At 49.7% G+C, this 27,295-nt stretch overlaps 1 protein-coding gene and 1 long non-coding RNA gene across 3 annotated transcripts in view; one reads left to right on the top strand and one right to left on the bottom strand.

Moving 5' to 3' along the window:
* The window catches only part of LOC308485481, a 131,013-nt gene that overhangs the window by 31,046 nt on the left and 72,672 nt on the right, over positions 1–27,295 (bottom strand). The window lies entirely within an intron of this gene.
* The window catches only part of LOC308485295 (exocyst complex component 6B), a 93,391-nt gene that overhangs the window by 47,522 nt on the left and 18,574 nt on the right, over positions 1–27,295 (top strand). Inside the window, exon 11 of one of the 2 annotated variants that reach the window (XM_081020975.1) lies at positions 16,744–16,904. The exons of the other annotated variant lie outside the window; for it this stretch is intronic. Coding sequence (XP_080877101.1) covers positions 16,744–16,758 — 15 coding nt within the window. The 3' untranslated portion in view covers positions 16,759–16,904. Of the gene's footprint in view, positions 1–16,743; positions 16,905–27,295 lie in introns of those variants that run through there. 2 annotated transcript variants of the gene reach the window in all.

Raw genomic sequence — 27,295 nt, 5'->3', positions numbered from 1 at the left:
TTTTGCGGGGGGGGGGGGGGATGAAAAGTAGCAGGCCAGCCCCCTTCACCATTCCCCACAGGGGGCTTGCCAGCCCCTCTGTTGCCCCAAGGACACCCAGGGACGGGACGGGGTCTCTAGCGGTCGCTTTCAAGATGCTGTCTGCATTTATTCTGTACCATCTTTGTTCTGCAAAAGGGGCCTCAGCGAGGCTGATGGCTGAAATATTTTGGCACAGCCAGGAAAGAAACTGCAGTTACATTTACTGGTATGGCTGCGTTCGCCCAGGCTACGATTATTTAATACTCGAGTCAATCACAGCCAGTTTTAATACAGTGTCAAATTCCAGCCTCTGAGTAAGTCGGCTGGATCCTGCGAGAGCTTCTGCTGCATCAAGGCGATTTAGCTTCAGAGCTGCAACTTGACTCTGAATTGCTCTTCATTTTTTTAGCATGTGAGCTGCGCTTTCCCCACGGGGAGGGCGAGTCTTCAGCCCCCTTGCTTCTGCTCCAGAACATTTGCCCAGGTGCCGTTGGTTCCCTTCCCAGGCCTTCAGCCAGTAGGGGGTGCTGTGGGAGTATCAACCAGCAGCCCCCCCTTTTTTTTGCAAGGAAGAGGGTATATGCGACCTGCCACTGGTCCAACTTGGCCTCGCAGCCAAAGGGGCTCAAGTTCCAGGTCTGAAAAATCACCCCCTTTCTTAATACCAAGTGCACATTTTGAATTAAAACTGTTGGAGCTGTTGATTTGCTTCTATTGAGGGATGCGTGCAAAGTATTTGCACAATCGGATCCACAGCCATAGGAACATTTCAACACTTGGCAAATGGCTCAGCAGGCAACCCCAGGAAACCTGTATCTGTTTGTGAGCCGATGAGCCTTGGTGTATCTATCTATCTGTGTGTGTGTGTGAGAGAGAGAGAGAGAGAGAGAGAGAGAGAGAGAGAGAGAGAGAGAGAGAGAGAGAGAGAGAGGATAGTGGCACAGGCAGATGTCAAGTTTTCTCGTGTCCCAGGAAAGGAAACCAAGCAGCAGCAGCAGTAGCAAAACCCTTAGTTAAGAAACCCAGTTGGCATCATCCCTCAGCAGACCAGATGGCAATGGCCAAGAAGTGGACTTTTGTGTGTGTGTTCTATTTGAGGTCCCTCCACTTTGGAGAAGTGGTGGCTTTTGCCAATGGCTTGGCCATTTCCAAGAGGACTGATGAATGGACTTTTAATTAATTCAGATTTAATGGATATAGCGAGGACTTGCTTTCCAGGAGAAATTTTGAAGTGTTTTAACAGCTGGAGCGTACATAGAGAAGCCATTTCAAATCCAGTTCAGGCACAAACCTCCACTCAAAAGGCAGGTCCCCAGTGGCTCTGAAGAGACTCTGATAATGGTGCCTGACTGATGTACAAGAGAAGAGCAGGAGGTCCAAGGGGCAGGAGGAGCCACCACACAAAAGACCCTGTTCCTTCATCCTCCTGTTAAGGTGGTAATTGTGGGAGGTCCTGCAGCAGATCATGTACAAACACTTGATTGATATATTCATGGATCCACCTATATCCCATTTTTCCACCCCAAAGCGGGGTCTCTGAGCAACCAGCAAATTAAAACAAAACAAAACAAAAAAATCACTGAAAACAACAAATCACAAACAATAGAAGCTGAGGACACCATAATTTAATGGGAAAGAAGTTGGTGTTAATCTCTTTCTCTTTTCTGAAGCATAACACAAGGTAAATCTGGAGGAGGAATCTGGAATATAGGACCTTGCACAGAACTGAGCCCCTGCCCCTATGCATTGTTTCATGAGAGTAGTCCTCATGGTTCAGGAGTGGGGATGGGGTGGAGTCAGATGAGTCAGGTGGTCCTGCGGAAGTTCAGGATAAAATTTCTCTGCCCTGCTTGGGTTGCTGAACCCGGTGCCGAGTCTTGCAGCCACTTTCATTTCTCCTCTTAACCAGAAAAAAACTAAATCTTGGAAGCTAGTCACATTATGCGAAACGGATCCAGATGTGTTTAATTTACATGCAGTTATTCTGACTGCTGATTTGGTTTTCCTTGGTTCAGAATTTGGTTTTTTGCTTTTTAAAAATATATATCTTCTGGCTCAGAGCCTGCATATGGGCTTCATCACACCTCTTACTCTTGCAAGCACACCTGACTTGTGGAGAAGCCACCCAGCTGTGGCCTTGTGTCTCATCTTGAGCATGGGGGGGGGGGCAGGAGCAGCATCAAAACAGGCAGACCCTGGATCCGAAACACAGGACCCCTCCCAGCCCCGGTGGTGCGCGCGAGAGAGTGCCAAGGGCTCCCTTTCAGCGGGTCTGGCCTCCCTCATTAATGGGGCCGCTCTTGAGAATGTGCAGCCCCACATCCTGACAGGAGTTTGGGCGGCTGTGCCGCGCGATGCTCTTGGGTCAGAGCTGTAACCCGAGGAAGGTAAAAAGAGACCCGGCCGGCCAGCTCCTTCCCTGGCGCTGCAGCCGGAGCCATGGTGAATTTTTCATCAGGTCCTATCAGGGCGAGGAGGTGGTGTCTGTTACCCAAGAAGGGCGTGTGTATCTCGAATGTGTCACCTGGCTCGGAGGGATGTTGCTGCCAGGGACGGAGGAGGAATCCTTTTGGGAAGGCGTGCAAGAGGCCCAGGCTGCGGTCCACGAAATGTGTGTGTGTGTGTAGGGGCCCAAAGAAACGAAGAAGAGGCGTCATAGGATTGTGGAGCTGGAAGGCATCTTCTTCTGCCTGAATTCGAAAACACCACATTCCTCGCCTTGTTTCTCTTTTTTCCCCTTCAATTTTTAAAATCGATTTTCCATTTTTTTTAAACAAACAAACAAGCAAACATAAATCTCAACCGTATTTAAACCAAACTTAGTAACATTGTTAAATGACTTTCTCGTATCCCCCGGTTGAATTTCAGTGGATATCATTCTAACGGTTTTCCAAAACCAATATTCTTATAAAATTAACTTAATCACTTAACATCTTTCTTTCTTTCAAATTCAGCATTAAACATATTAATTCATCACATTACCTATTTTGATCCTAAGCCTATCTGTTTTTTGCAAGCATCTCCAATTAATTTAACTTAACATATTTAACTAAATAATCTTTAAATTTCGTCCTTTCTTCCTGATACTCCTCTTCCTTCTGGTCGCGGACTCTTCCGGTCGGATCAGCCAGCTCCGAAAAATCCATCATTTTCATCTGCCAGCCTCGCCTTGTTTCTCTTGACTTTCTCTTTCCTTTCCTTGCTGGCTTTCCTTCCTTACATCTTTTGTCCCACTTTCAGCCATCCTTCAAAGCGTTGTGTTGAACTGTGGAGCCCCACGCTGAAGACAAGGCTCTCCCCTGGGGTCTTCCTAGGACCCCCTAGGCCAGGGGTTCCCAAAGTGGGCAGTGGGGTGACACACCTGGGTGTGGGGGCACTAGGAGCCAAGGGGGTAGCAAACGTGGTGCTGGCAGTGTAACAGACTACCAGACTTTGAAAAGCTGCTGTCGCTGGATCAAGTTTGTGAATTTTGTAGAATTAATTCAACTACATAGTTTTAACTGAGTTTTGAATGTATGTACAGTTCGAAAGAGTGAGGCTCCGTGATGGCAATTGCATCCGACAGCAGAGCACACCCCTCACTGGGCAAGGCAGCTTCTTGGGGATTGTGTTTCTCCTGCATCTGATCGCCCCTGGTTTTTACGTGAGTCAGCACATCAGATCTGATCACTCTTTATTCCAGGGGCGAGATCAGAGAGCTTAAGGTTTTGAGAGTGGCTTGGCAGGACCAGCCCAAGATGCTTTGCTGCCTGAGGCAAAGGACGGGATTTGCTCCCCCATCCCCCCACCCCCAGTATCCCATGCGCATGGGCAGAATTGGGCAGCCTGGCGGCTGAGCTCCCTCCGCCGCTGGTTGTGGGGCGCTGTGTCCGCCACCTCACCCGAGGGCAGCGAGGTCGCTGAGGGGACGCGAGGCAGGTTGCTCAGCGCACACAGGACTGTCCCCAAACGCCTGCTTCCTACAGGCACACCCGGCCGCACTCTGTCTAACGGCAGGGCCGGCCCCACGGCTTAGGCTGTTTCACAGGACCACACTAGATGAGCCAGTGCAGCCAGGCTGCGTCTGCCCAATTCACATGCAACGCAGCAGTGGGGCAGCCTATTCTTTTCCCAATTATAATGATTTAGGAAGAAAAGAAAAAGAATGCAAAACAGAAATGCAAAAAGAAACGTCTACTAATTTGAGTAAGAAATAAAACAAGACCATTCATTGGCAGCATTCATTATCTGATGAAATCTGGAACTTCCATGAATTGCATCAGTTTATTCGTTCATTTCTGCTAAATAAAGACATTTAAATAGCCAGGAAAAGGGAGCTCTCCAGAATTTTTTTGTTTTGCAGAATTCATTAAATCCACTACGAGGGAAAGCATAAAATGTTAGGCACGCCATCTTCCAATACACACGGAGCCTCACTCTTTCTTTTTTTTAAGAAATCATTTTTATTTGGTTTTACACAGTGCCTTTTCCTGGGGGGCGGGGGATGCAGGGGTGCGCAGACCCCTAAACATTTTGTGAATCTAAGTTTGGACTAATTGAGGGGAGGCATTTCAATATGAGTGGGAAAATGAGAGTACCCCTAAATATTTTTTTAGAAACCCCCCCCCACCAATTTTACAAATACAAAGTTATAAAAATCCAAAAAATATAACTATATACAGTGGTACCTTGGGTTACAGACGCTTCAGGTTACAGATGCTTCAGGTTACAGACTCCGCTAACCGAGAAATAGTACTTCAGGTTAAGAACTTTGCTTCAGGATGAGAACAGAAATCGTGCTCCGGTGGCGCAGCGGCAGCGGGAGGCCCCATTAGCTAAAGTGGTACCTCAGGTGAAGAACAGTTTCAGGTTAAAAACAGACCTCCAGAACGAATTAAGTTCTTAACCCGAGGTACCACTGTACAGAGATCCCTCCAAACTTCAGGACTTCCCCCCACCCCCTCCATGGGGTCCCATTTTGAACATTTACAACTGCATATTCTTCCATACTCTAACTTTTATATCAATCCATGTTGTCCATGGCATTTGTTACACTACAAGTGAAATCAACATCCTGACCATGTTTCCATCTGCTTGCAGAGGTCTCCTCACTCACGGCATGCCTGCATCTCTGCCCATGTGTAGCGTGGAAGGGGAATACTGTGGTACCTCTAGTTACAGCATCAGGACCAGCAGGGAGAGAGAGCAGCATTAGGAGGCAGCAGCTGAGATGGTCAAAGCAGCGTTGGAGTTGAGGCGGTGGGTTCAGTTGAGTTGAGTCAGGCGCCTGCCACAGAGCAGATGGCAATAAGTATCCAGACAAACCCCTGTGTTGCAAAGAGAACATCAACAATGTTTAGGCAACATGATGACCATATACATACATAATAGACAATCTTTATAGAATTCCTCCAAACAGTAAAAAGCTCAAAATGAAATCTTGCGTCTCAGAGTCTCTGAAAATCTTCAAATGAAGCAAGGTACCAAACTTCGTATGTTGAAAGATAAGCAGTGAAGCTTTGTGTATTCAGCAAACATAATGTCCAACCCTGAACAGGAATTCCGGATATTGACTACTGTTTCGTAGAATTCTTCATCAGCATGGTGGGAGGATATAGAATTGCTTCATAAACTGAAAATAATATTTTACAGACGATGACCTGCATGGCAAGTTTGGTACCTCACTTCATTTAAAGATTTTCATGTTGCCTAAACATTGTTGACAGAGCAGATGGCGGCAGAGAGAGGGACAACTGAGGAACCAGCAGACTGAGCATGAAGTGATACCCCAAGACCAAAGAGAGAGGAGCTTTTCTGCAGGTGGGATGCTGCTCCTGTCTTGTAACCCTCCCTGGGCCCTGCTGGTGAAGGGCAGGTCGGAGTTTAACAACATTTGAGATGATGATGATGATGATGATGATGATGATGATGGAGATAACCCTCAGGTCCTTGCAGTTGCATCAGGGATGAGCATCTCCCATCAGACCCCTTGCTGAACTTTTGATTTTGTCAGCTTGTGTCTCCATGATATCATTTTAACATGAAAGGTGATGGGCTGCTTGTTCCCTGCTGTTAGGCTGGCCTACTCTTTCTCTTTCCTCCGAACCTTTTTCCTGCCCTTTGTGCTTGACTCATTCATTCATTCCTTCCTTCAGTATGCCACCCTTCAGCTACAGATCTCAGGGCAGTTTCAAAACACAAAATGCACAATATAAACAAAAATAAAATGAGACAATAACCCCTTCCCCACACCCCATCCCACAAACCCATTTAAAAGGGTATAGGATCGCTCCCATCCTTGTCTTGGAAGCAGAGTTTAATTTTTCAGCTTCCAAATTCCAAACATGAGGGATGCTAAAAAGTTGTAACGTGACTTGACTTGGGAAATCAAAAGATACTTTGGTCAAATTAATATAATTTAGTTTTGATTGGTAAGTAAAATGTGTGTAAAATTGCACAGAAATTGTTTAAAAGGATTGCCAATGACTTGCAGTTATATTATATATGGTTATTCGTATTATTTATTTAGCATTACCTGACATTTTCAGAAGGTAAAATTAACATTCTTTGGTTTTCTGAAAGCAGTTCATGTGCCTCTCCATCAAACGTAGACTTATCAAGCTAAATGTTGTCCAGTCACAAAAAAGCAGATTTTGATTCCTCACACCAAAAACATATTTTAAGCCCCTCAATGAAGATATATGTGAAAATTAAGCGTCCTCCTGGCCATGGCCTTGCATGTTGGTGCCCTATATCAGACGGGGTGGTATTGGTTGTCGTCATTTTGTCCTCTGAGCCAAATCCTTAGAGGAAGATTAACATAGTGCTTGAAGACCAGACCGCTGGTCACCCAGACTGGCTGGGGAAGCCCAGCCAGATGGGCAGGGTATAAATAATAAATTATTATTATTATTACATTTTCTGAAAAATGGTGCCGTTCAATTGAGTTGCAAAGAAGGCTACCTACGCAAAGCGTGTGGATATTCGAAGGGTCTCCAGCAAACCCCCTCACCAGCTTTCTCCTGGATCTGATATTTATTTATTTACCGGATGCCTCAGCTGCTCAGCTGACCCGTGGCTTGATGCAATTTTTCCATGCCTTGGTGCTTGGCACCATCACACTGTGCGTGGGCGCCCACACTGCCTGCATGCGCTGCCTTTGAGCTTCCAAAGGTCTCTGTCTTGCCGCAGTGGGGGTGCCAGATGTTGGCTTCGAAGGTGGGCTCTTGGGCCTGATCCTGACCAAGCAGCTCTTCTGCCCTCGCCATGAGAGCAGAATTCACCTTGTGCTGATCTCCACTGCAAGGTGCACCTGGGTCTACTTGTCGCGGGCAAACATGCGCCCACCCTCTGCCCACGCCCACCCAGTGCCAAGGTGCCCACTTTGTGTCCTTTGCCATTCTTCCGGTTTAGCACAGGAGTGCTGAGCACCAGGTCACAGAAAGCCGCGCTCTGGAGACGCCTTGGGCTGAGTTTATGCTGCCACGAATTCCTCCTCGCAAGGGCAGCCTGACAAGGCGGGTTTTACGTGGGAATCAGCAGCATGTAAATTTTCAGAGGCCGGCATGCGCTGGGGTGGCTCCTTCCGCAGGCAGCTTTGGAGAGAGCCATTTGTCAGGTGGGTGCTTTGCAGTTCCAGGGAAACGTCTCTGCTCACCTTAAAAGCTCCTGCGTGTTTTATGGGAGGTTCGCTGTTTAAGGCTGTGATTTAGTTCTGGGCAACCTTTGTTTTTTTAACGTGAATTGTTACTTTGAACTCTGCTTGGCCTTTCAGTTTTGCTGACAGAAATTTACTCCGCAGATGTAAAAAAAATTAAGTAGGTAAGGTCACTGGGAGTTGAAGCAAGCCGCTTGTGTGTGTGTTTGAGAATGAAGTTATAATTAACCCACTGGTAGTGGACGTGTTAGCCTGAACCCTGCCTGGTCCCTTGGCACTCTGGCTGAACCTTCCTCTCCTGAGCGTGGCACGACCCCAAACAGGTGGAAATCAGAGGCTGAAATCTGGGACCAATTTCACACGGAGAAAGGAGCTTACTGGCCGCTTAGAGCAGATTAGCTCTCCGTGCCAGCGAGGAGAGGAATTTAATTGAGCAGTGCTAATCGGCAAATACAAGTGGCCTTTGGCTCGTGCCATCCAGCGATACGAGGCACAGCAATTTGTTAAAAGCCGCAGAGAAAATTACTCCCCTTGACCAGTTGCGGAATTGATTTCCGACGTCGGCACTGGTGGGGGGGGGGGAGAGAGGAGGAGAGGGGAGGTTCTTGCGGTGGCCCAATAAGATTATGGAGAGCTGAAAATAGCACTTAATCTCCCTGTGGTTTGGATGCAGCTGTAATTACTCCACGAGGGCTGCGAGGTGTTGCCTGAACTCCACACTTCCTGCAGACGTGCGGGTTGAACTTTGCTGAATCTTGGTGAAATCCCACTTGGTGGAACTGAGCGAGGCGACAGCTGAGAAATGGGTTTGCAGGGGCATCTTGGGTGGGGTTCAGGGTGCAACACTCTACCCCCACTAAAAAGCGACTGTCTCTTTTTCAGTTGTTGTTTTTTAACACCTCCTTGTAAAAGGTTGGGACGCGGGTGGCGCTGTGGGTTAAACCACAGAGCCTAGGACTTGCCGATCAGAAGGTCGGCGGTTCAAAACCCCATGACCGGGTGAGCTCCAGTTGCTCGGTCCCTGCTCCTGCCAACCCAGCAGTTCGAAAGCACGTCAAAGTGCAAGTAGATAAATAGGTACCGCTCCAGTGGGAAGGTAAACGGCATTTCCGTGGGCTGCTCTGGTTCGCCAGAAGCGACTTAGTCATGCTGGCCACATGACCCGGAAACTGTACGCCGGCTCCCTCGGCCAATAAAGCGAGATGAGCGCCGCAACCCCAGAGCCGGCCATGACTGGACCTAATGGTCAGGGGTCCCTTTACCTTTACCTTGTAAAAGGTTAGGGAAACGTTCACGAGGGGGGAGCAGGAGCAGGTCCCTGTTTCCAAAGTAACTGGGCCAATACTTTCTCAACCCAGTCCAGTCACGTATCACCGGCTAGTCTTTTGGGAGGCGGACCCAAATGCCCTGCCCATCAGGAGCAAAGGAACATGGAAATGTCATGTGCTGCACCTTCTACCGAGTCAGACCCCTGTTCCATTTAGCTCAGTATTGCCTACACTGACCGGCAGCAGAGGTTCTTCAGGTTAGCCCTGCTGGGAATCAAACTTGGGACTGCCTGCATGCAAACCATGCACACTGCCAGTAAACTAGTGCCCTTCCTCTGAATGCACAGGCATCCGCACTGACAGTTGCTGTGGTTGGTTCCTTCTGTATTATTCCCATTCGGATGTGCCTTCAGACCTGCATTCAGCTGCAGTTAGCTCCCCCATTCTAGGATTCCATCATCTCACAAAGTTTATTGGAACGGCACTGTTTTTAGATGCTCCCATGAAGCAGCTGTGTATGAGAGGAGACTTACACACCAGCAGCCCTCCGTTGCGCTGCACGCTCCATGGGGTGGCAGCCCGTGCCTTTGGTTCCCTTGGCTATCCTCACACATGCACCGTGAGTCATTTTATTTGTATGCCGCCTTCCCATTGTTCCAGCCACGCTCAAGGCAGCTTACAAACATGAAAAAAGCAATTACAAACATAACCAGAGTAGTCCTGAACAATAAATACGGCATCAAACAGTTTCCTCATAAATCATAACAAGAACTAAAATAAAGATACAAACAGTATCAAAACCAGCAACAAGCCCAAGAGTCTATTCTGGAGCCTCGACTTTTGTAGCTGGAGTCAGTCTTGGCCTCTCAGGCCAGCAAGGCAGGGAGCAGGTCTTCCGGGACTCACAGCCAAGATGGTCTCTCATCCGCTGTCCGGGTTCCAGAGAGAGCCATGTGCCGCCACGTTGTGTGTGATCCTTACAGGGACCGGGCAGAGCCCTGTGCTGCTGGTGGCACAGCCTTGGCAGCCGGCAGAGCTGCATCCTGTACCAGTTGGCTTTTTGACAGACAACCAGTGATTTGAGAAATGCAGCGCAAGGTCAGACTTGTACAGGCGGAAGCTCTAAAGGCAAAGTGATGGGATGCCGTCCTCAAGGGTAGAGAACAGGTTCCTCTGTATCTCTGCCCAGTGTGATCATTGCAGCAGCCCGGTGAGCTAAAATAGGTTCAGCAAAATAAGCTCCCCACCAAAGACACCTAATTATAGAATCACAGAATGGCAGAGTTGGAAGAGGTCATGAGAGTCATCCAGGACAGATGTCCATCCGAGCTCTGCTTAAAAACCTCCGAGGAAGGAGAGTCCACCAGCTTCCAAGGGAGTCCATTTCACCTAGCGAAAGTATCATGTCTGAACCTCTGTCCTGCGTGTCTAGAGGCTGGATGGCCATCTGTCATGGATGCTTTCGTTGAGATTCCTGCATTGCAGGGGGTTGGACTAGATGACCCTGGAGATCCCTTCAAACTCTTAAGATTCTGTGCTTCCAGACACAGCATTCTGCCTGCTGTGCTGTCTTGGCCATTGTACTGAAGCCAGGGATCGTCCCCTTAAATCCACTACCCTTGTGGAATTGTGCAAGTCTGTAAGTAGAGCAGGGTGCATTGGAATTAATTTTTCTTGGTCTAGGTGTAATCCTGAACCTGCCTCTATAATGTTTGGATCCCTGATTAATAGAGAGAAGCCCCTTTGAGTTGTTTTCTGGCCTGTATAGAGTACCTTTCAGCTAGTGGCAAATTTCCTTGCCTCACTCACTGGCAATAGCAATGTTCTTTTGACCGCCAGGGACCTTAGAGTGAAGCAGAGCAGTAAGGTAAAGATAAAGGGACCCCTGACCATTAGGTCCAGTCACGGATGACTCTGGGGTTGCGGCGCTCATCTCGCTTTACTGGCCGAGGGAGCCGGCGTACAGCTTCTGGGTCATGTGGCCAGCATGACTAAGCTGCTTCTGGTGAACTAGAGCAGCGCATGGAAACGCCGTTTACCTTCCCTCCGGAGTGGTACCTATTTATCTACTTGCACTTTGACGTGCTTTCGAACTGCTAGGTTGGCAGGAGCAGGGACCGAGCAACGGGAGCTCATCCCATTGCGGGGATTCGAACCGCCGGCCTTCTGATTGTCAAGCCCAAGGCTCAGTGGTTTAACCCACAGCGCCACCCGCGTCCCTTTTTGAAGCAGAGCAGTAGAAATCTCAAATAGCTATGACTTCTGGCCGGCCACAGGCTCAACAGCAGCAGCAGCAGCAGCAGCAGCAGCAGCAGCAGCAGCAGCAACAACAGTGCTCCCCATACCTCTGAGACCACCTGAAACAACAGGTCCAGCTCTCTCCAGAGAACAAACCTTTTCCCAAGTTTAAATTTGCCCTTCTCTCAGTACGTGGGTTCATCTCACCCCAGGACCCCAGTCTTGGGGCCACGGTGCTGCTTGCATCGCTCCCAAATCCAAAGGCCTCCCTCTGAGCCGCAGCTAATCAGGCCCTTTGCTAAGACCCCGACCGGTTGAGTTGCTGGTTCAGCTCCAGCCGGGCAACGCCCTTTCCTCCGGGGACACGCCTTGCCCCAGGGGGGACTATCGGAGCAGGAGAAGAGAGCAAGTGGAGCTTGGCTAACAGGGGCTGTCATCCCATTAGCACCGGGACGGGGTGGGGGGTGGGGTGGGGAGGAGTGGCCGGCGCATTAGTGCGCAAGGCTGCCACCGAGTGCGGAGCCCTGTCTGTTTAGATTACAGGGAGGGGCGAGCCGCAGAGGACCAGGAAATTGCTGCTTGCAAGGTGGAGAAAGTTGATGAGCTGAGCGCTGCCGCCGATGCCGATAACCAAGGCGGCCGGAGGAAGGGTGAACTCTGGGCGACCCGCTGCTATGCTGGCTGACCCTGCCGCACTTAACAGCCAGAAACAAACCAGGTGGATTCACTTTCTTCAGCTGCTGATAAGGGAGCAGGGGCAACACCACACCCTGACCTGCACCTGACCCCCCTCCTTTCCTGCTCTCCCTGAACTCGGCTGCGGCTGGCGATAAAACAGAAAGAAAAGGCTCTGATAACAGGACCGCAGAGTTCGCTGGGCGGCTGCATCTCGCTCCGTGTGTGCATAAGGGTGCAGCGGGGAGGGGCCCCGAAGAGGAGCGCCCCTGCGCAGAGCGCCAAGGGGCTAGGCCACAAGCTCCCCCTTTGTCAGCCTGGAGGAAAGCCGTCTCGGCCTTGAACCCCAGAGCGGGCGGAAAAGCAAGTCGCTCTGGGCTGCCAGGGGAGGGAGCGGGATTTGGAACCAAAGCCTGAATGTCACCTTCCTGCCATGGAATCCCAGCCTGAAGCCTGTGGGTGGGCAGGGTGCAAGGGCCAGGCCACAGGAATGGCATGCATGCCTCCCATGGGCAATTCCTTGTTTCTAGATTGTTGTTCAATGGATTTAGAGGCTTGCTTCTGCCTGTGTCAAGAAAACTGAATCAAGTATTGGTGGTTGGGTCAGTCGTTTGGGGGACGATGGGATTCCCTCTCCCAGAGGACACCTCTCTCCTCCCAACACTTCCTGGAACACAGCCTGGCCCTCCTTTGCTGGGGTCATAGAATTATAGAGTTGTAGAGCTGGAAGGGACCCAAGGGTCATCTAGTCCAACCCCCTGCAATGCAGGAATCTCAACTAAAGCACCCCTGACAGGTGGCCACCCAACCTCTGCTTAAAAACCTCCAAGGGAAGAGAGGGGTCTGTTCTGCTGTCAGGTGGTGTCTTAGCCAGGCAAGCTAGGAATGCCATTTCTACTTGTTTTGGTTCCTGAGCCGCCTAGCTTGGATTCCTGCCATGTGCTTGAGATTTAGGGCTGCCCTTGAAGGATTCTTGGAACCTTGGCCTCAGGCAGAATTCCTGGCACCCTCCAGATGTTTTGGACGACAATTCCTGCCAGCCCCACCCAGTTGTTGCCTGAAACGTCTGAAGGGCACCAGCTTGTCCTGGGTTCCCCAATACTGAGCAGGCCAGGCGTAGCGTAAGGAAAGTCCCCTCATTTCTCCCTGTCCCTAGAAATCAGCAGCTGCAGCATTATTTATTACTTACTGCGTTTCAATCCCACCTTTTTCTCCCAGAGCTCAAGGTGGTCCACGTGGTTCTCCTCCAGCTCCTCATCTGATTCCCACAACAACCCTGTGAGGGAGCTTAGGCGGAGAGGCAGTGACTGGTCCAAGGTCACCCCAAGAGCCTCGTGGCTGACTGGGGATTTGAACCAGTCTGACCCTAGTCCGTTCCTTCTCAGAAGAGAAAGGTGCTTGTGGGTGGGTGTTGAGGCCTGAGTCGTTCTCCATTGTGCCCACAGAGAGCTGCCAGGCAACCTCACGTCATGAAAGCATTTTGAGATGTGTGTCCTGCTTCTTGTCTTCTATCCCCCAAGTGGTTTACAACATTAACACCACAGAGGGGCTCCAGCTCTCCTACCTGGAGCCGCCAAAAGCTGGGGGCCTTCAAAGCATCTGGAAGGACTTCTCCTTCCGGTTGAAGGCCCTGCTGAGTCCCTGCTCTCTTCCCGAGACTTATCTCATCCAGGCTGCAGCTGCATCTTTATGTCTTGATAGCTCTTGAACATGGGTAGGCAACCTAAGGCCCGGGGGCCGGATCCGGCCCAATTGCCTTCTCAATCTGGCCCGCGGACGGTCCAGGAATCACGTGTTTTTACATGAGTAGAATGTGTCCTTTTATTTAAAATGCATCTCTGGGTTATTTGTGGGGCATAGGAGTTCGTTCATTTTCCCCCTTCAAAATATGGTCCAGCCCCCCACAAGGTCGGAGGGACAGTGGACCGGCCCCCTGCTGAAAAAGTTTGCCAACCCCTATCTTGAAGCTAAAGTTGTGGGGAGATAGAGGGAGCTTCCTGTTGAGAGGTCATCTCCCACCCCGACAGAGGAGCTGCTCAGACAGGATCCTAAGACCATAACATGAGAAGAGCCCGGCGGGATCTGGCCAGTGGTCCATCCAGCATCCTCTTCTCACAGTGGCCAAACAGATGCCCATTATGGGATGCCTGCCAGCAGGATCTGAGCACAAGGGTCCTCTCCCCGTCTGTGGTTTCCAGCATGTGGTCTTCAGAAACATTGCTGTCTCCGAATGTGGAGGCAGAGCAGAGCCATCCTGGCCGGTGGCCTTGGAGAGTCCTCTCCTCCTCTGTGTATTTGTCTCATCATCTTTTAGAGCCATCCAAGTTGGTGGCCATCCCTGCCTCCTGGTGGGAGGGAGTTCCGTAGTTCAACGATTTCCCGAGTCTCCCAACGTTCAGCTTCATTGGATGTCCGTGATTCCAGAGGAGCTTTTGCGGGGGGCCATTTAGCTCCTCTCCTGGGAAGCCCGCTTTCAGGAATGGGAAGCTCCGTTGCTTGTGGTTTCCCTAGCAGCTTTCACAGAAGCTCTGTCAGTGGAGCAAGAGGCTTCTCTGGTCAGAGGGGCTGCCCTTGTTGGCCTGACGCTCTTCTCCCCATCTGTCTTGCAAAGTCTCCACGTTTGTCCTCAATAAGCTGAAAGTGGGTCAGGCTATTGATTTGCTGCTGCTGTTATTGCTGTAAATTGATCTTCACTTTGTGTTCCTTTTCAGAACAAGTTTATTCGAGGCCATTAAAGCTCCTCTCTCTCTTCTTCCCCACCCCAGCCGTTGCCTTTCCACTCTGGGCTCTGTTTCTGTCTCGCTTTTCGGATTCTTGCTCTTTGTCTCTCCCTTTGGGTCCCTTCCTTGTACTCCCATTGCCTGCTCCTGCCATGATGGTCTTTCCTATGCCTGGAAGAGCCATAGCCCCCCACCCCCAGGTCCTGTCACCAACTCTCATTCTAGCTGGACCTCCAGTGGATTCAAACGGCAAGAAAGGAGATCCCAGCTAAAGGTTAGGAAGAGCTTTCTGACAGTAAGAGCTGTCCAGCAGTGGAAGGGACTCCTTTGAGAGTGGTGGGTGCCCCTTCCTTGGAGGTTTCTAAACAGAGGTTGGATAGCCATCGGTCAGGGATCCTTTCGCTTTGATAGCCTCATTGCAGGGCATTGGGAAAGGTGAACCCTGGAGTCCCAACTCCGCAATGCCGGTTCTGGGCTTCTAAGTTGACCTTCCAATGGGGCATGCCCAGTGCAGATATTGGACAGATAAGGAAAAGAGTAGCATTAAACCTCCAGACCTTTGAAAATTGGGATAGATGCTGTGCCAGGAGAGTCATTTCTTCATTTTCTCCTGTCTTCATAAGCTCATTGGGTTGAGTTGAATAAGTCTAAAGCTTTGCGGATGAGATGAGCTTTTGGAAGGTAAAGGGTAAAGGTAAAGGGAGCCCTGACCATTAGGTCCAGTCGTGGCCGACTCTGGGGTTGCGGCGCTTTATTGGCCAAGGGAGCTTTCAGGTCATGTGGCCAGCATGACTAAGCCGCTTCTGGCGAACCAGAGCAGTGCACGGGAACACTGTTTTACCTTCTGGCGGAGCGGTACCTATTTATCTACTTGCACTTTGACGTGCTTTCGAACTGCTAGCTTGGCAAGAGCAGGGACCAAGCAATGGGAGCTCACCCCATAGTGGGGATTCGAACCGCCGACCTTCTGATCGGCAAGTCCTAGGCTCTGTGGTTTAACCCACAGTGCCACTCACGTCCCTTCTCTTTTGGAAGGTATTCTGGCTTAATTTAACCACTCGGCCCTTGCAGGCTAATTTTCTTTGTGTGGAGGGTTGGAAGGTGTTGAAAGGTTTTTAAAAATGTTTTCAAAGCTGTAACACAACCTGGGAACTGAGGATGCAGGGCGGGCAACCAACCAATCAATCAATCAGAAAGGTCCCGGGTTCAAGCTCTGGGGTCTCCAGGTAGACCCAGGAGCTAGTCCCTGCCCGAAATCCAGGGGAGCCTGTGCCAGTCAACGTGGCCAGTGCTGAGCATGAACCCAATGGTCCTGGCTCAATTTAAGGCAGTTTTGTAGGGTCTTTCTCTTAATAGCCAAGAACATATAATAAACACTGTTTATGGAACAAAGTGAAAACTTTGGGACATGTGGCATGAAGCAGACATGAAGGCAACACTTCAGAAGTGTCACAGAGGGAGGCAGGAGGGGGGGTGGTCTGTGGCTTGGCGTCCTGGCAGCAGGATCCGGGCTGTTTTCCTGGAGGATGCTGGCCCATTTGGAGGAGGCTGTTGCTGCTGCTTCTCTGCCCCACATGCCTCTGGGCTGCCTCTCTCCAGGAAATCTTCCACCCAGTTGTCTCTCAGCCTCGCGTGCAGATTCTTCTGGGCTCCAGAGTTCACCTCTGGGTTAATTGCCTTAGTTATCTGTTTGCCACGGCCCTATCAGTGTGATAGGATCAATAAATATGATAGGGAGAAATGCTAAGGCATCTTTAAGGCCGGAATGATTGAGCCTGGGACAGCAGAGAAATTTGCTTGGTATATGAGACCGTTAAAATAAGATTAGTTTTCCATGCTTCGCTCTCCCAGTGCTCTGGGGGTGTTTGAACTTTTAGCTCCTCGTGCGCCGCTGGGGCAGGCAGTTGTGTGCTTGCAGGCTCCACAACACCGTCACAGGTTCAGCGAGCGGGTGAGGTTTGGCGGCAAAGCTGCAGTTGAGGAACAGCTCTGGTTGGCATTGCAAGCTTTGGCTGCAACCAAAACTCAGATCTTTCAGGCTCGACAGCTATTGCAAGCATGGACAGTAAATGAGGCTGAGAGATAGGAGCAATCCTGCTCCTGGAAAGCTGGAATTTTATACTGGAAGAAGCCAAACCATGCCTACCCTGACTTGCTCATCTGTTTCCTTGCCTTATCTTTGCAGCCTAATGTGGCCTAGGAGGCCACCCAGGGAGCTTCTCTGCTGGATTTGAACCTGGCTCCCAACACACTGCACAGTTTAACTGCCCGGCTCCTGCTCATATTCCACGTTATGTGTGCTCCCAGTTGGGATGGGATTCTCTGCAAATATGAACGCCGAGCTTCTCTGCACAGACCTTTTTCAGATTCCCTTCTTGCTCCTTGGTCTCAGTTAGAAAAGAGTGTTGTTGCTTTTCAGCTCCACTAAAAATAAGAACAATTTTCGTATGTTATATGCATTAATATTTATATAATAGCATTTGCATCTGCCCTCCAGGTTTCCTATAGTCACTGGCACATAAACAGATACATGCAACACTGAGTTCGAATCCCCCCACAGCCAGTTTCCCACTCTCAGCCTGCCCTACCTGACAGGGCTGTTGTGAGGATAAAGTGGGGGGGGGGAGCAGAGTTGCCACATTGGGCTTCTTGGGGGAAAGGTGGGGTCAGAAATGCAATAATAAAAATAAAGTGTAATTATATGTATAAAATTATGCTGCAAACATATACTACCACCTAGGACTTGGCTCATGTATCTATTATGCATATATTATATGTGAGGTTTTTGCATATAATTAGTCACAGGAGCGTCTCCAGCCTAATGGGTGCTTGATGCAAGAGACACTGTGTTGTGGGCAAAGCTTGATTGGGTCACCTCTGCCCAAAACTCAGAACACGTGTATAAATCTGTTTAAAACAGATCTGTCCTCTGTTCCTGCTCCCGAGTAAGGAAACATTAACACCCGCAGCAAGAATGATATGAAAAGAATCCAAAAAGTGACCCAATTTTTTTTGGAAGGCCGTAGGATAATATTTTTAAATTTTATTAATTATTATTAATTCATGCAAACTATGCACAGTTTACGTTATCACTGTCATCTGAAGAAAAGAATGTGAAAAGGTTAATTCTCAAAAAGGCACCTAATACAAAATAATTAAATACACTGTAGCATGACTTCAGAAGAAAAAAAATATTTTCACCCCCAGAAGCACACTCCATTGTCTCTGGAGACAGATGAATGCCAGCAATATGCTGTGTTCTCTCTGCCCCTGGCAGAGCCCAGCCTCCTGCAGGCCAGTCTCAAGGGAAGAAAGCTCATGGCAAACATCACTGGAGGCAACTGCCTGGTGTGTCCAAATCAGAAACTTTTCACAGGGCCCAAGAAGAGCAGGGCGGCATGCGAGGTGCTTCTGTTCAGTAGGTGAATTAGCAGAGATCCCATGGGACTACTCTCACTGAGCACTTTCTCAATCTTGCAAAGAGGTGGAGAAGGGCTGTGCATTTGCAAATGGCTCGCTTTGAAGTCTTGCAGCATTCGGCAACTTCCCCCGGGGCAAAATATCCTTAATGAATTTATTTTATGCATACCTGCCCTTCAGGTGGTTCCCAGGGTGGCTTACAAAAAGCTAATCCTTCCTTTGGCTAACCAGGGCAGCAGTTTTGAGCATGCTTCCCTTGAGAGGAAGCCATCCGGCTTAACCTCTTAGTAGACGTGCAGGGAGTTGCACTGTGAGCCGTCTTCTGTTTGTGCTTTCACTTGCAAGTGGATGGTTTGCTTGTCCAATCTGGTGCAAAAGGGCCTGTTCTGGATGGGTTCCCTCACATTGTGGATATTGCAGGGCATCTAGGGAGAGCTAAGTGAAGATGAAGCCAGGTTGGGGGATGAACGTTGCGAGGGAGGAGGGATGGTCCACCCAAGACAGAGACCCACCAAGTCTAGAAGAGACCATAGCAGCACGTCTGTGCTTTAGGTAAAGGTAAAGGGACCCCTGACCATTAGGTCCAGTCGCTGACAACTCTGGGGTTGCTGCGCTCATCTCGCTTTACTGGCTTTACCGGTGTACAGCTTCCGGGTCATGTGGCCAGCATGACTAAGCCGCTTCTGGCGAACCAGAGCAGCGCACGGAAATGCCATTTACCTTCCCGCCAGAGCGGTACCTATTTATCTACTTGCACTTTGACATGCTTTCGAACTGCTAGGTTGGCAGGAGCAGGGACCGAGCAACGGGAGCTCACCCCGTCGCGGGGATTCGAACTTCTGACCTTCTGATCGGCAAGCCCTAGGCTCTGTGGTTTAGACCGCAGAAGTCAGTGGGGGATGCTGACCAAGAGTGGCCAACCCTTGTGAGTGTGGTGGCCAGGTCTTCTCCACAAGCTCATGGTGGGGAATGAACTTCTTTGCAACAACGACTTTTTTTGCATGTGAGATGCTGGAGCCCGACAGAAATTCTTTTATTAACCTGGGTGTGCTCACTTGGAGCTGCAGAAAAATGTCTATGGAAAATACAACTGGGAGTGGGGAGGGGAGAGAAGGAGAATCAAAACCCTTAATTCACATTAAGCCCTTCCATCCTCCGAAATGAACTGAACTCTGGGAACTTCAGTTCGGGCTGAGTTACAGTTTAAAGGCGATAAGGATCTAACCCATCCGCGGTGGTTTATAGATTATGAAACCCTGTAGCCTTCCCTGGCGCTCATTCCACGCGAAGGGCAGGAGGAGGAGAAGGAATTGGCGTCTCTGGTTACTCCCCTTCTCTCGCTTCTCTCTCTTCGAGGCATCACTGTACAGTTTACAATTTAATTTTCTGCTTTTGTAATCTGTAGCCCTTGTGTATAGATCATCTAATGAAAAAGGCCTTTTCGGAATTAACGTGGTATTTGGTGGAGAGGGAGAGAACCCCATGTGTTTTCATTTCCTTACCGAAAAATTCCTAAGGAAAGCAACTCCGATTCAGGCTTGTTCAGCAGGCGGCTTGCGCAGTCCGGCGCAGGTTCGTGTCCTTCTCGTTCACGTAGCCAGAGACCTTTTGAGGACACTCTGCGCGCCGCCTCCCTATTTGGCGACAATCCCATCCTGATGCACTCGGTCCTACCTCGAAAAGCATGAGCAGACCCTCTGCAGGATGAAAGATCATCTGGAAGAAACAGGGTGGCCCCGAGGGTTGATGTTGCCAGCCCTCATATTATATTTGCAGACGTCTTTGCAATGCAGAGCTGGTCTTCCAATGTTGTCTGGTGCCTGCAGATCAAGTGTGGGCAAACTCGGCCATCCAGATGTTTTGGGACTACAGCTCCCATCATCCCTCACTAACAGGACCAGTGGTCAGGCGTGATGGGAATTGTAGTCCCAAAACATCTGGAGGGCCGAGTTTGCCCATGCCTGCTGTAGATCATGACCTTGGGGATCCTGTCATCTTCCATTCTGTGGACATGATCAAGTCAGTGTAGACACTGACTGCTGAGGCAGGAGCACGAACATGCTGGGAATGTGTGCTTGGGAGAGCACATCTTTATTTGGGACTGTTTGCCGTGTGATGCCCAAAATCTTCCTGAAGGAAGGCATTGAAGCGTCGTTCCTGGTGGTTGTAAATTGCCCACAACTCACTTCCATAAAGCAGCGTACTCGGCACACAAGCCTGGTGGACCTTCATCTTGGCATTGGACATGAGCGTCACCTTCTCCCAGTTAGAACCCAGTTAGACAAAACCGTCTACCATCTCGCCCAATTTCTGTTTCTCACATCGGCTCACCAAGTGTGGTCTCACCCTCAAATTGTATAGGAGAATTATGATGCTGCGGTCAGAAGCTCTGCTGTGTGTTTGCACCTACCATCATTTTAATTCACTGTACTTTCTATTCTTTGGGGAAGCGTGTGTGTGTGTGTGTCTCATGCCTCCATAAACTCTTTCCCCAAGTGTAAGGTGTGATTGGGTGCACAAGCCCATCTCACTCATCTGTTCTTTGTGGCTGACAGGCCTCATGCGCACAGAGATGAGCCGAACCATACATTTGGTGTACGCACCATGCTCCACGAGCCAGAGACTCCTGCGTGGCTTTGACTCTACTCCACTTGAGTGGAGCAAAATCTCAAAGGAGTACTTTGGCACAGATTTCTTCTTCACATAGTTCATAATTAAGTTATGGAACTCACTCCCACAGGGGGGCGTGACAGCCAGCGACCCAGATGGCTTTAAAAGAGGATTGGGCAAATTCATGGAGGGGGAGAGGGCGGTCAATGGCTACTAACCAGGGTGACTCTGCTCTGCAGCAACTGCCAAGGGCACAGAAGGGGAGAAGGCTCTTGCACTCAAATCTTGCTTGCGGGTTTCCCAGAAGAGACACCTATTTGGCCCCTGTGAGAACAGGATGTTGGACTGGGTGGGCCCTTGGCTTGATCCAGCAGGCTCTTCTTAATGGTAGCCCAGCTGAGCTATTGACTCATGATCCATAGTTAGCGTGAAATAGATAAAAGTAATCAGCTTTGTTCTTGATCATTGGACGTCCCCAAGATCCCTTGTCTGCTTGGTTGTAAAAGAGAGTTTGGGTTGTCGTTGCTGCCCAGAATTTGGTCTCATTCCTGAGTGGCTACCATGTCTAGTTTATGCGCTGCAGCCTCTGGGGCGGCCACTGGGAGTGCAGTCCTCTTGCCCCTGGAGGCACTGGGTGCCCAATACGGTGCAAGCAGAGCGCACCAGGTTTCCTAAAAAGGCATCGGATGCCGTGCAGGACAAATCCGTCTCCTTTGCCTGCCTGACGGTCTTTTCTCCAAAAAAATTCTGAGCAGGTTCACGAAGGGGTGAGAGCAATCCTGCTGAGTGGAAATTGTAGTATCATTGGTAGTTTGAAATGGAACCTTGCACATTGGTGCCTTCGGGGAAGTGTGCAAGTAATTCTATCCCTGATGGATAAGAGCGATTGCATAAGAAGGATGGGTTGAGGCGAGTCTGCCTGGCCATCTCTGAGGCTGCAATACCAGGCAGGAACAGGATGCTGAGCTGCCCCCGTCCTCTCCTCCTGGGATTTTGACAGCTCACAGATGGCAAACATTCCCTTTTCCACCCTCTGCCTCTTTCGCTGGCTCAGCCTGGCCAGTTCTGCATGGCTGGCTTGGCCTTTGTGCAGCCAAATACCCCTGCGAGTTTCTGCTGGAAAAGCAAATATCTCTCTCCTGCGGTGTTTTTCAAATAGTGTTAAGGGGTGTAAGAAGAATATGGCTGCTGGGTCAGATCAAAAGCCCAGGTAGCCCAGGATCCTGTTCTCACAGTGGTCAATCAAATAGGAAGGCTACTTCAACTGAAATCTCAGCAATGGGCGTGATGGGCCATTCATACTGGAGATAGGACCTGGTCTTCCACTTTTGTTGGACGGCCCCACTGGGTTCCAGGGTTGTGAGAGAGGGAGGCAGAAGCTCCCTTTCAGGCACCTTTATCATGACTCCTCCTTACTTGCCATTTTTCCAAAAGAAAACATCAGCAGGAAATGTTACAGCCTTTAATCTCAGGGGAGTTGCTTCAGCCTCTTGCTCCTTTTTGCTGCCCTTTTCTTGAGAGTAAGGTCCCATCCCTGAGTTTTCTGCATCTCAATCCCAGTCGATTGAATGCCTCCCATTTGGTGTCTGTCTTCTCTGGTGCTCTCACCTGACTTCTCGGACAGAGCTGAGTCTATCCCAGAGAAAAATTCTTACTCACACGGTTGTTTTTGGATTTTCCTTCTACTGTACCTTCAAGCAGATGGATGCTCTGTACTGATTTGGTCCTCAGTGCACAGCAGGATCTAAGCCTTTGTTCAGACTTCCCCTGCACACAGAAAGTTGTATGTATGAGTCCGGACTGAACACTAAAACGTCTCTATAAATAAGCAGTGCAATCTGAATATCCCAAATGGCGAGAACATTTACCTGCCTTCCAAAAATTCTGCCCCAGTGTTTTGTACCATTACCGATGGGAAGATGAGAAGACTCTCATGGCCACATTGATGTAAACAGGTTTTGGACGTATCAGCCTTACAAATGTGGGCATGAATGAACAATCAAAGAACCTCAGCCAAGATGTGTTGCTCCATTTGCAGAATACATTATTAAGTTTTTGGTGTAGGACTACTAAGGGGATGGGATAAACGTGTCTTCAGCCCATAAAAGGGGGCTTAATTTAAGCGTGCTGCCTGCACCAGCACTGACATTGCACCCAGTCGTTTTACCAGAGAGGCCCATTGGGTCTCATTTCTCCTGGCTGCAGTGCAGAGGGTGGGAAGGGGCAGGTTCTCTCCCCGATTCTCAAACTTCACATCACAGCTCCATGCCTTGAGTAGTAGAAGGCATCTTTGGCAAGGGCAGACTTTGGTCTTTCAGATTCCAGCGGCACCCTGTGCGAGGCCAAAATCTCCCCCCTCCGCCTTGACTTCCACTCCACTCAGTTCATTACATCATAGTTGCTGCACCCCCTTAGCTTGGCGCCCTGCGCAGCGGAACCGGTCGCTCTGCTCCAAATCCGCCTCTGTCTTTGGCAAGCTCTCCTTCGATTCTGTGCATCTACCCAGGAGTCGATCCCAGTTGCCCGTTTGACCTCCGAGCGTAAGGCTGACCCTGCTGTGCTTGAAAGGAGAGCCCTGAGTGCTCCGAGGGGTTCCACATCTGGTGCTCTTAACTTCAAAAACCCGGTCTTTGTCCAAGTGTAGAATCCTGTCCTCGGCGCTGATTTCCCAAGTGGTTGGGTGGAAATGAGGGGTTTGATAGGTGCAAGCTGGATCGGCACAGTTTGTTGTTTCCCCCATTTCCAAGTCCCTTCATCCCCATGATTAACGAGGCATTTCATTAGCTTTTAAGAGCTCTCATTGTTCCACCACGTTTGGCTCCCCTTCCTCTCCTCCAGCGGCTCACATTTTGTCTTGTTTCCCACTCACAATGACCTCAGTGCTGTTTGTTTTAAAAAGTTCGTGACCTCCGAAAAGGGTTTACACCGTCAGATGGCAGAAGACATGTGCCAGGCTCTACAACCACACACCCACGCCCGCCCCTCTCCTGCCTGCAAGGTGGCGGCCGAGGAGCCGGCTCGGGGAGAGGAACAATAATAAATAGAAAGGTTTTCAAGGCTGTGAGTAAACCATGTGGCATGCACGTCTCTTCTGTGCAACACCTCTGCTCAGCTGCAGGAAACAGTCCTGGCACAGCTCGGTGGCAAACTCTTCTTCTCTGCAGTCTAGAGTTTGCCACAGTTCCCCAGCAGCACAGTCTCTGTATATTCTCTTCTCTCTCTCTCTTCCTAGGTGGGCGAGAAAAGGAGAACCAGACCTTTTTTCTCCTTGCCACCAAAGAGCGAAAGCTCAAGTCTGCAGTTGGGGATGCATAGCTGTTGCCCCCCTAATCCCTCTGTTGGTCCTCTTCCTCCTCCTCCTCCTCGCCACTGACTGGTCCAACTCCCATTCCTCTACTGCTGTTGCCTCTTCTTTTGCACATCCGAGATCAAGGCAGAGCCTGCCGTTGTAGCTCCTCAAATTCAGCAGACCCAGAATCCAGCTCACAGCCACAGGAGCAAAGCAGGGCTTTATGAAGGTGTGGAGGAAACCACCAGGGCACCGGGAAACACTGAGAGGCAGCCCAAGACGGAGAACGAGGGCGTTTGTGCACGTGTGTCCTGGTGCTCAGTTGTTTGCTGCACAGTTTGAACTTTAACAAACAAACACCTAACTGAACTTAGTTGTGTTGCGAATGTTCATTTTGGACGAGCCTGTAAAATCCACAGAACTGCCTTGACAGCCTCTTCTCTCTTTCCCTCTCTCTGATGGTTCTTCCTTTGCTCCTGTGGCAGGCCTCTCTTTGGGGATCTGCAAGTTGGAACGCAATTTTGTCTTCATTAGACACATATCTATAATACAGTGGTACCTCGCAAGACGAATGCCTCGCAAGACGAAAAACGCGCAAGACGAAAGAGTTTTCCGTTTTTTGAGTCGTTCCGCAAGACCAATTTCCCTATGGGCTTGCTTCGCAAGACGAAACGTCTTGCGAGTTTGTTTCCTTTTTCTTAAAGCCGCTAAGCCATTAATAGCCGCTAAGCCGCTAATAGCCGCTAAGCCGCTAAGCCACTAATAGCCGTGCTTCGCAAGACGGAAAAACCGCAAGACGAAGAGACTCGCGGAACGGATTAATTTCGTCTTGCGAGGCACCACTGTATTCCATGCTGGTATTTGTGCATCTGAAGGTCAACTGTCATATCATTCCCTCTTGGACACTTGAAGCTGTGTGGACCAAATTGCTTTTGGGTTGGTTTCCATGTTGTCTTAAGGGCTGGTTTATTTTCCTAAAAGAACTTCGCTGTAAAACGCACTATTCCAAGGAACACAAAAGGACACTTTTGTTTTTGGGTGTGTGTTTTTTTACATTTGCAGACTGCAGATATGTTGTTGATAATTGCTGATATTTCTCCATTACTTTTTGCAATACTTATCAAAGTGGTTTACAAAGGTTACCAGGCAATGTTACAATACATTGCACACATCTAACTCCCAAAGACTGTAGTATTCCTAACTTCAAAGTTGTGTGTGTCTCTGGGCAAAACTGGATCTAATTCAGGTGCACTGGTGGCTCCAGAGGGGTGATGCTTTCCTGCATTTTGCAGAGTTTCATAAGGGTTGCATGTGCAAAAATACCATTCCCCTCCTCTGAAAGTCTGCCCATTTGTGCATAAACTGATTAGCTCACACAAATTTGTGCTGTGGGCCTGTGAGCAACCTTCCCCCAGTCTTTTAAGTACAACAGATGCCCTTGCTGTGCTCTGTTGCCACCTTGGAGAACAGCCCAAACCAGGCACCTTCTCTAAGGTGTGGCAAACGTGTTTGTTGCATAGATGACTGAGGAGGCAGCGCTCCACCTTGGGATTCCCCCAACTTTCTTGGAGGAAGGGTGGAGGGCTGTCCCCGGGCAGACTACAACTGGTTCTCCTCTGAGCTTCCTGGAAAGCCAGGATGCTGCTTGCTTGTGTTCCCTTGAGTCATCTATCCATCCTGGCATTGTTTTTTTGCGGATTGTCATTGGGTTGGTTTGCAGGCCTTTTTTGTGCCACCACAATGTGATAACGGGGAAGGAGGAAGTGTCTGGAGTTTGGGAAGTTGAGCTACGTGCCCAGGAGTGTGGGAAAAACTGGGCTCATTGGCCGCTAATGCCGTTTTGCCTGGCTGAGATAGCTTTGGAGTTCAGCCTCACCGATGCCACTCCTTTCAAATCCGACCTTAGAATCATAGAATTGTTGGAAGGGACCTTCTTCCCATCATAGAATCACAGAGTTGGAAGGGACCCTGAGGATCATCTAGTCCAACCTCCTGCAGTGCAGGAATATGCGGCTGTCCCCTCCGGGAATCAAACCTGCAGCCTTGGCCTTATCCGCACCACGCTCTAACCAACGGAGCTACTCTTATAATCAACGCTTGTGTTGTAAATCTGTTTCGTCCCAAGCAAATGAGTTGGTGTGAGCATAACATAAATCTGCTTGTTGGTCACCTGCAGTCGCCAGGCAGGAAGGTTTAATCGCAGGCAGCCACTGGATTGAGTGTTTTGCAGCTTGGTCAAAGCGGGACACTTTGCCGCCTCTGCAGCCGCCTCCTCCTCCTCTTGCTTCTGCCGCCCAGAGTTCAGAACGGCGTTCAGCATCATCAGGGCCATCCAGGGGTCAGGGCGACACAGCCTCTTGCTTCAGTCCAGGTTCCTGCTTCGGTTTCAGATGTATCCTTAATCTGCAGCAAACAGCCATAAATCCTGTTATTCCTCTCGGTGCCAAAGGCGATGCTGTTGCTGCAACAAGCCTCGGCGGACGCAATATCTGGATTAAACGCTTTGCCGTTTGCTCTCCCGGCTCCAGCTGAAACTCACCCCGGTCGGTGCTGGAGGTGGAGCTGTCTCGCTCGCAGCCAAGCATGGCCTGCGAGATTGGAGGCCTGATTAGGTTCAGCTCACGCCAATCCCTTCCAGTAGGCTTTGCAGTGGGGTCTGTGCTGTTTCAGCTTCAGGCAAGTGGAGGTGGAAGCCAGATTCTGATAGAACAATTTGTGCAGAGGGAGTGGGTTCTGAGGACCAGAAGTTTGTCGGACCAGAGGCCATCTTCCTGTCCAGGGCCGCAATGCTCGGCCTGGAGTGATCAGGCTGGCAGGAAGCGCCTTATTATTATTATTATTATTATTATTATTATTATTTATTAAATTTGTATTCCATCCTATACCCGCAGGTATAGTGGTTGTTGCAGGGTGGTTGCAACATAAAATCACAAAATAAAAACACAAAATACGGAACGCAAACAAAAACAACCCAATATTCTCTCTCACTCCCCACAACACATTATATAAGGTTCAGTGGGAGAGCGTCTGCCTTGGAAGCAGCAGGTCCTGGGTTCAATCCCCAAAGACATCTCCAGGCAGGGCAGGGAGGGAGTCATGCCTGAAATCCTGGAGAGCTGCTGCCATCAGTGTGGGCAGCACTGAGCAAGACGGACCACTTGTCTGACATGCTGTGCTCCTGTGTCTTGTGACTGGCATGCAAGATGGCTGGTCCTGGGGGAAGGGCCAGCTTTGTTGCAGAAGGCTAAAGAGACCATTTGCCTTTACAGCTTGCTTCTTGACTTTTCCTTTTAGTGACACCAGAGCAAGGCAACTTTATATATTACCGTATTTTTCGCTCTATAAGACACACCAGACCACAAGTTTTTGGAGAAGGAAAACAAGAAAAAAAATATTCTGAATCTTAGAAGCCAGAACA

The sequence above is a fragment of the Podarcis pityusensis genome, assembly GCF_964106645.2.
Source record: "Podarcis pityusensis genome assembly, chromosome: 9".
In the NCBI taxonomy this organism is placed as follows: Eukaryota; Metazoa; Chordata; class Lepidosauria; order Squamata; family Lacertidae; genus Podarcis; species Podarcis pityusensis.
Note: the sequence above shows the minus strand (reverse complement) of the source record. Positions and strands in the feature narration are given on the sequence as shown.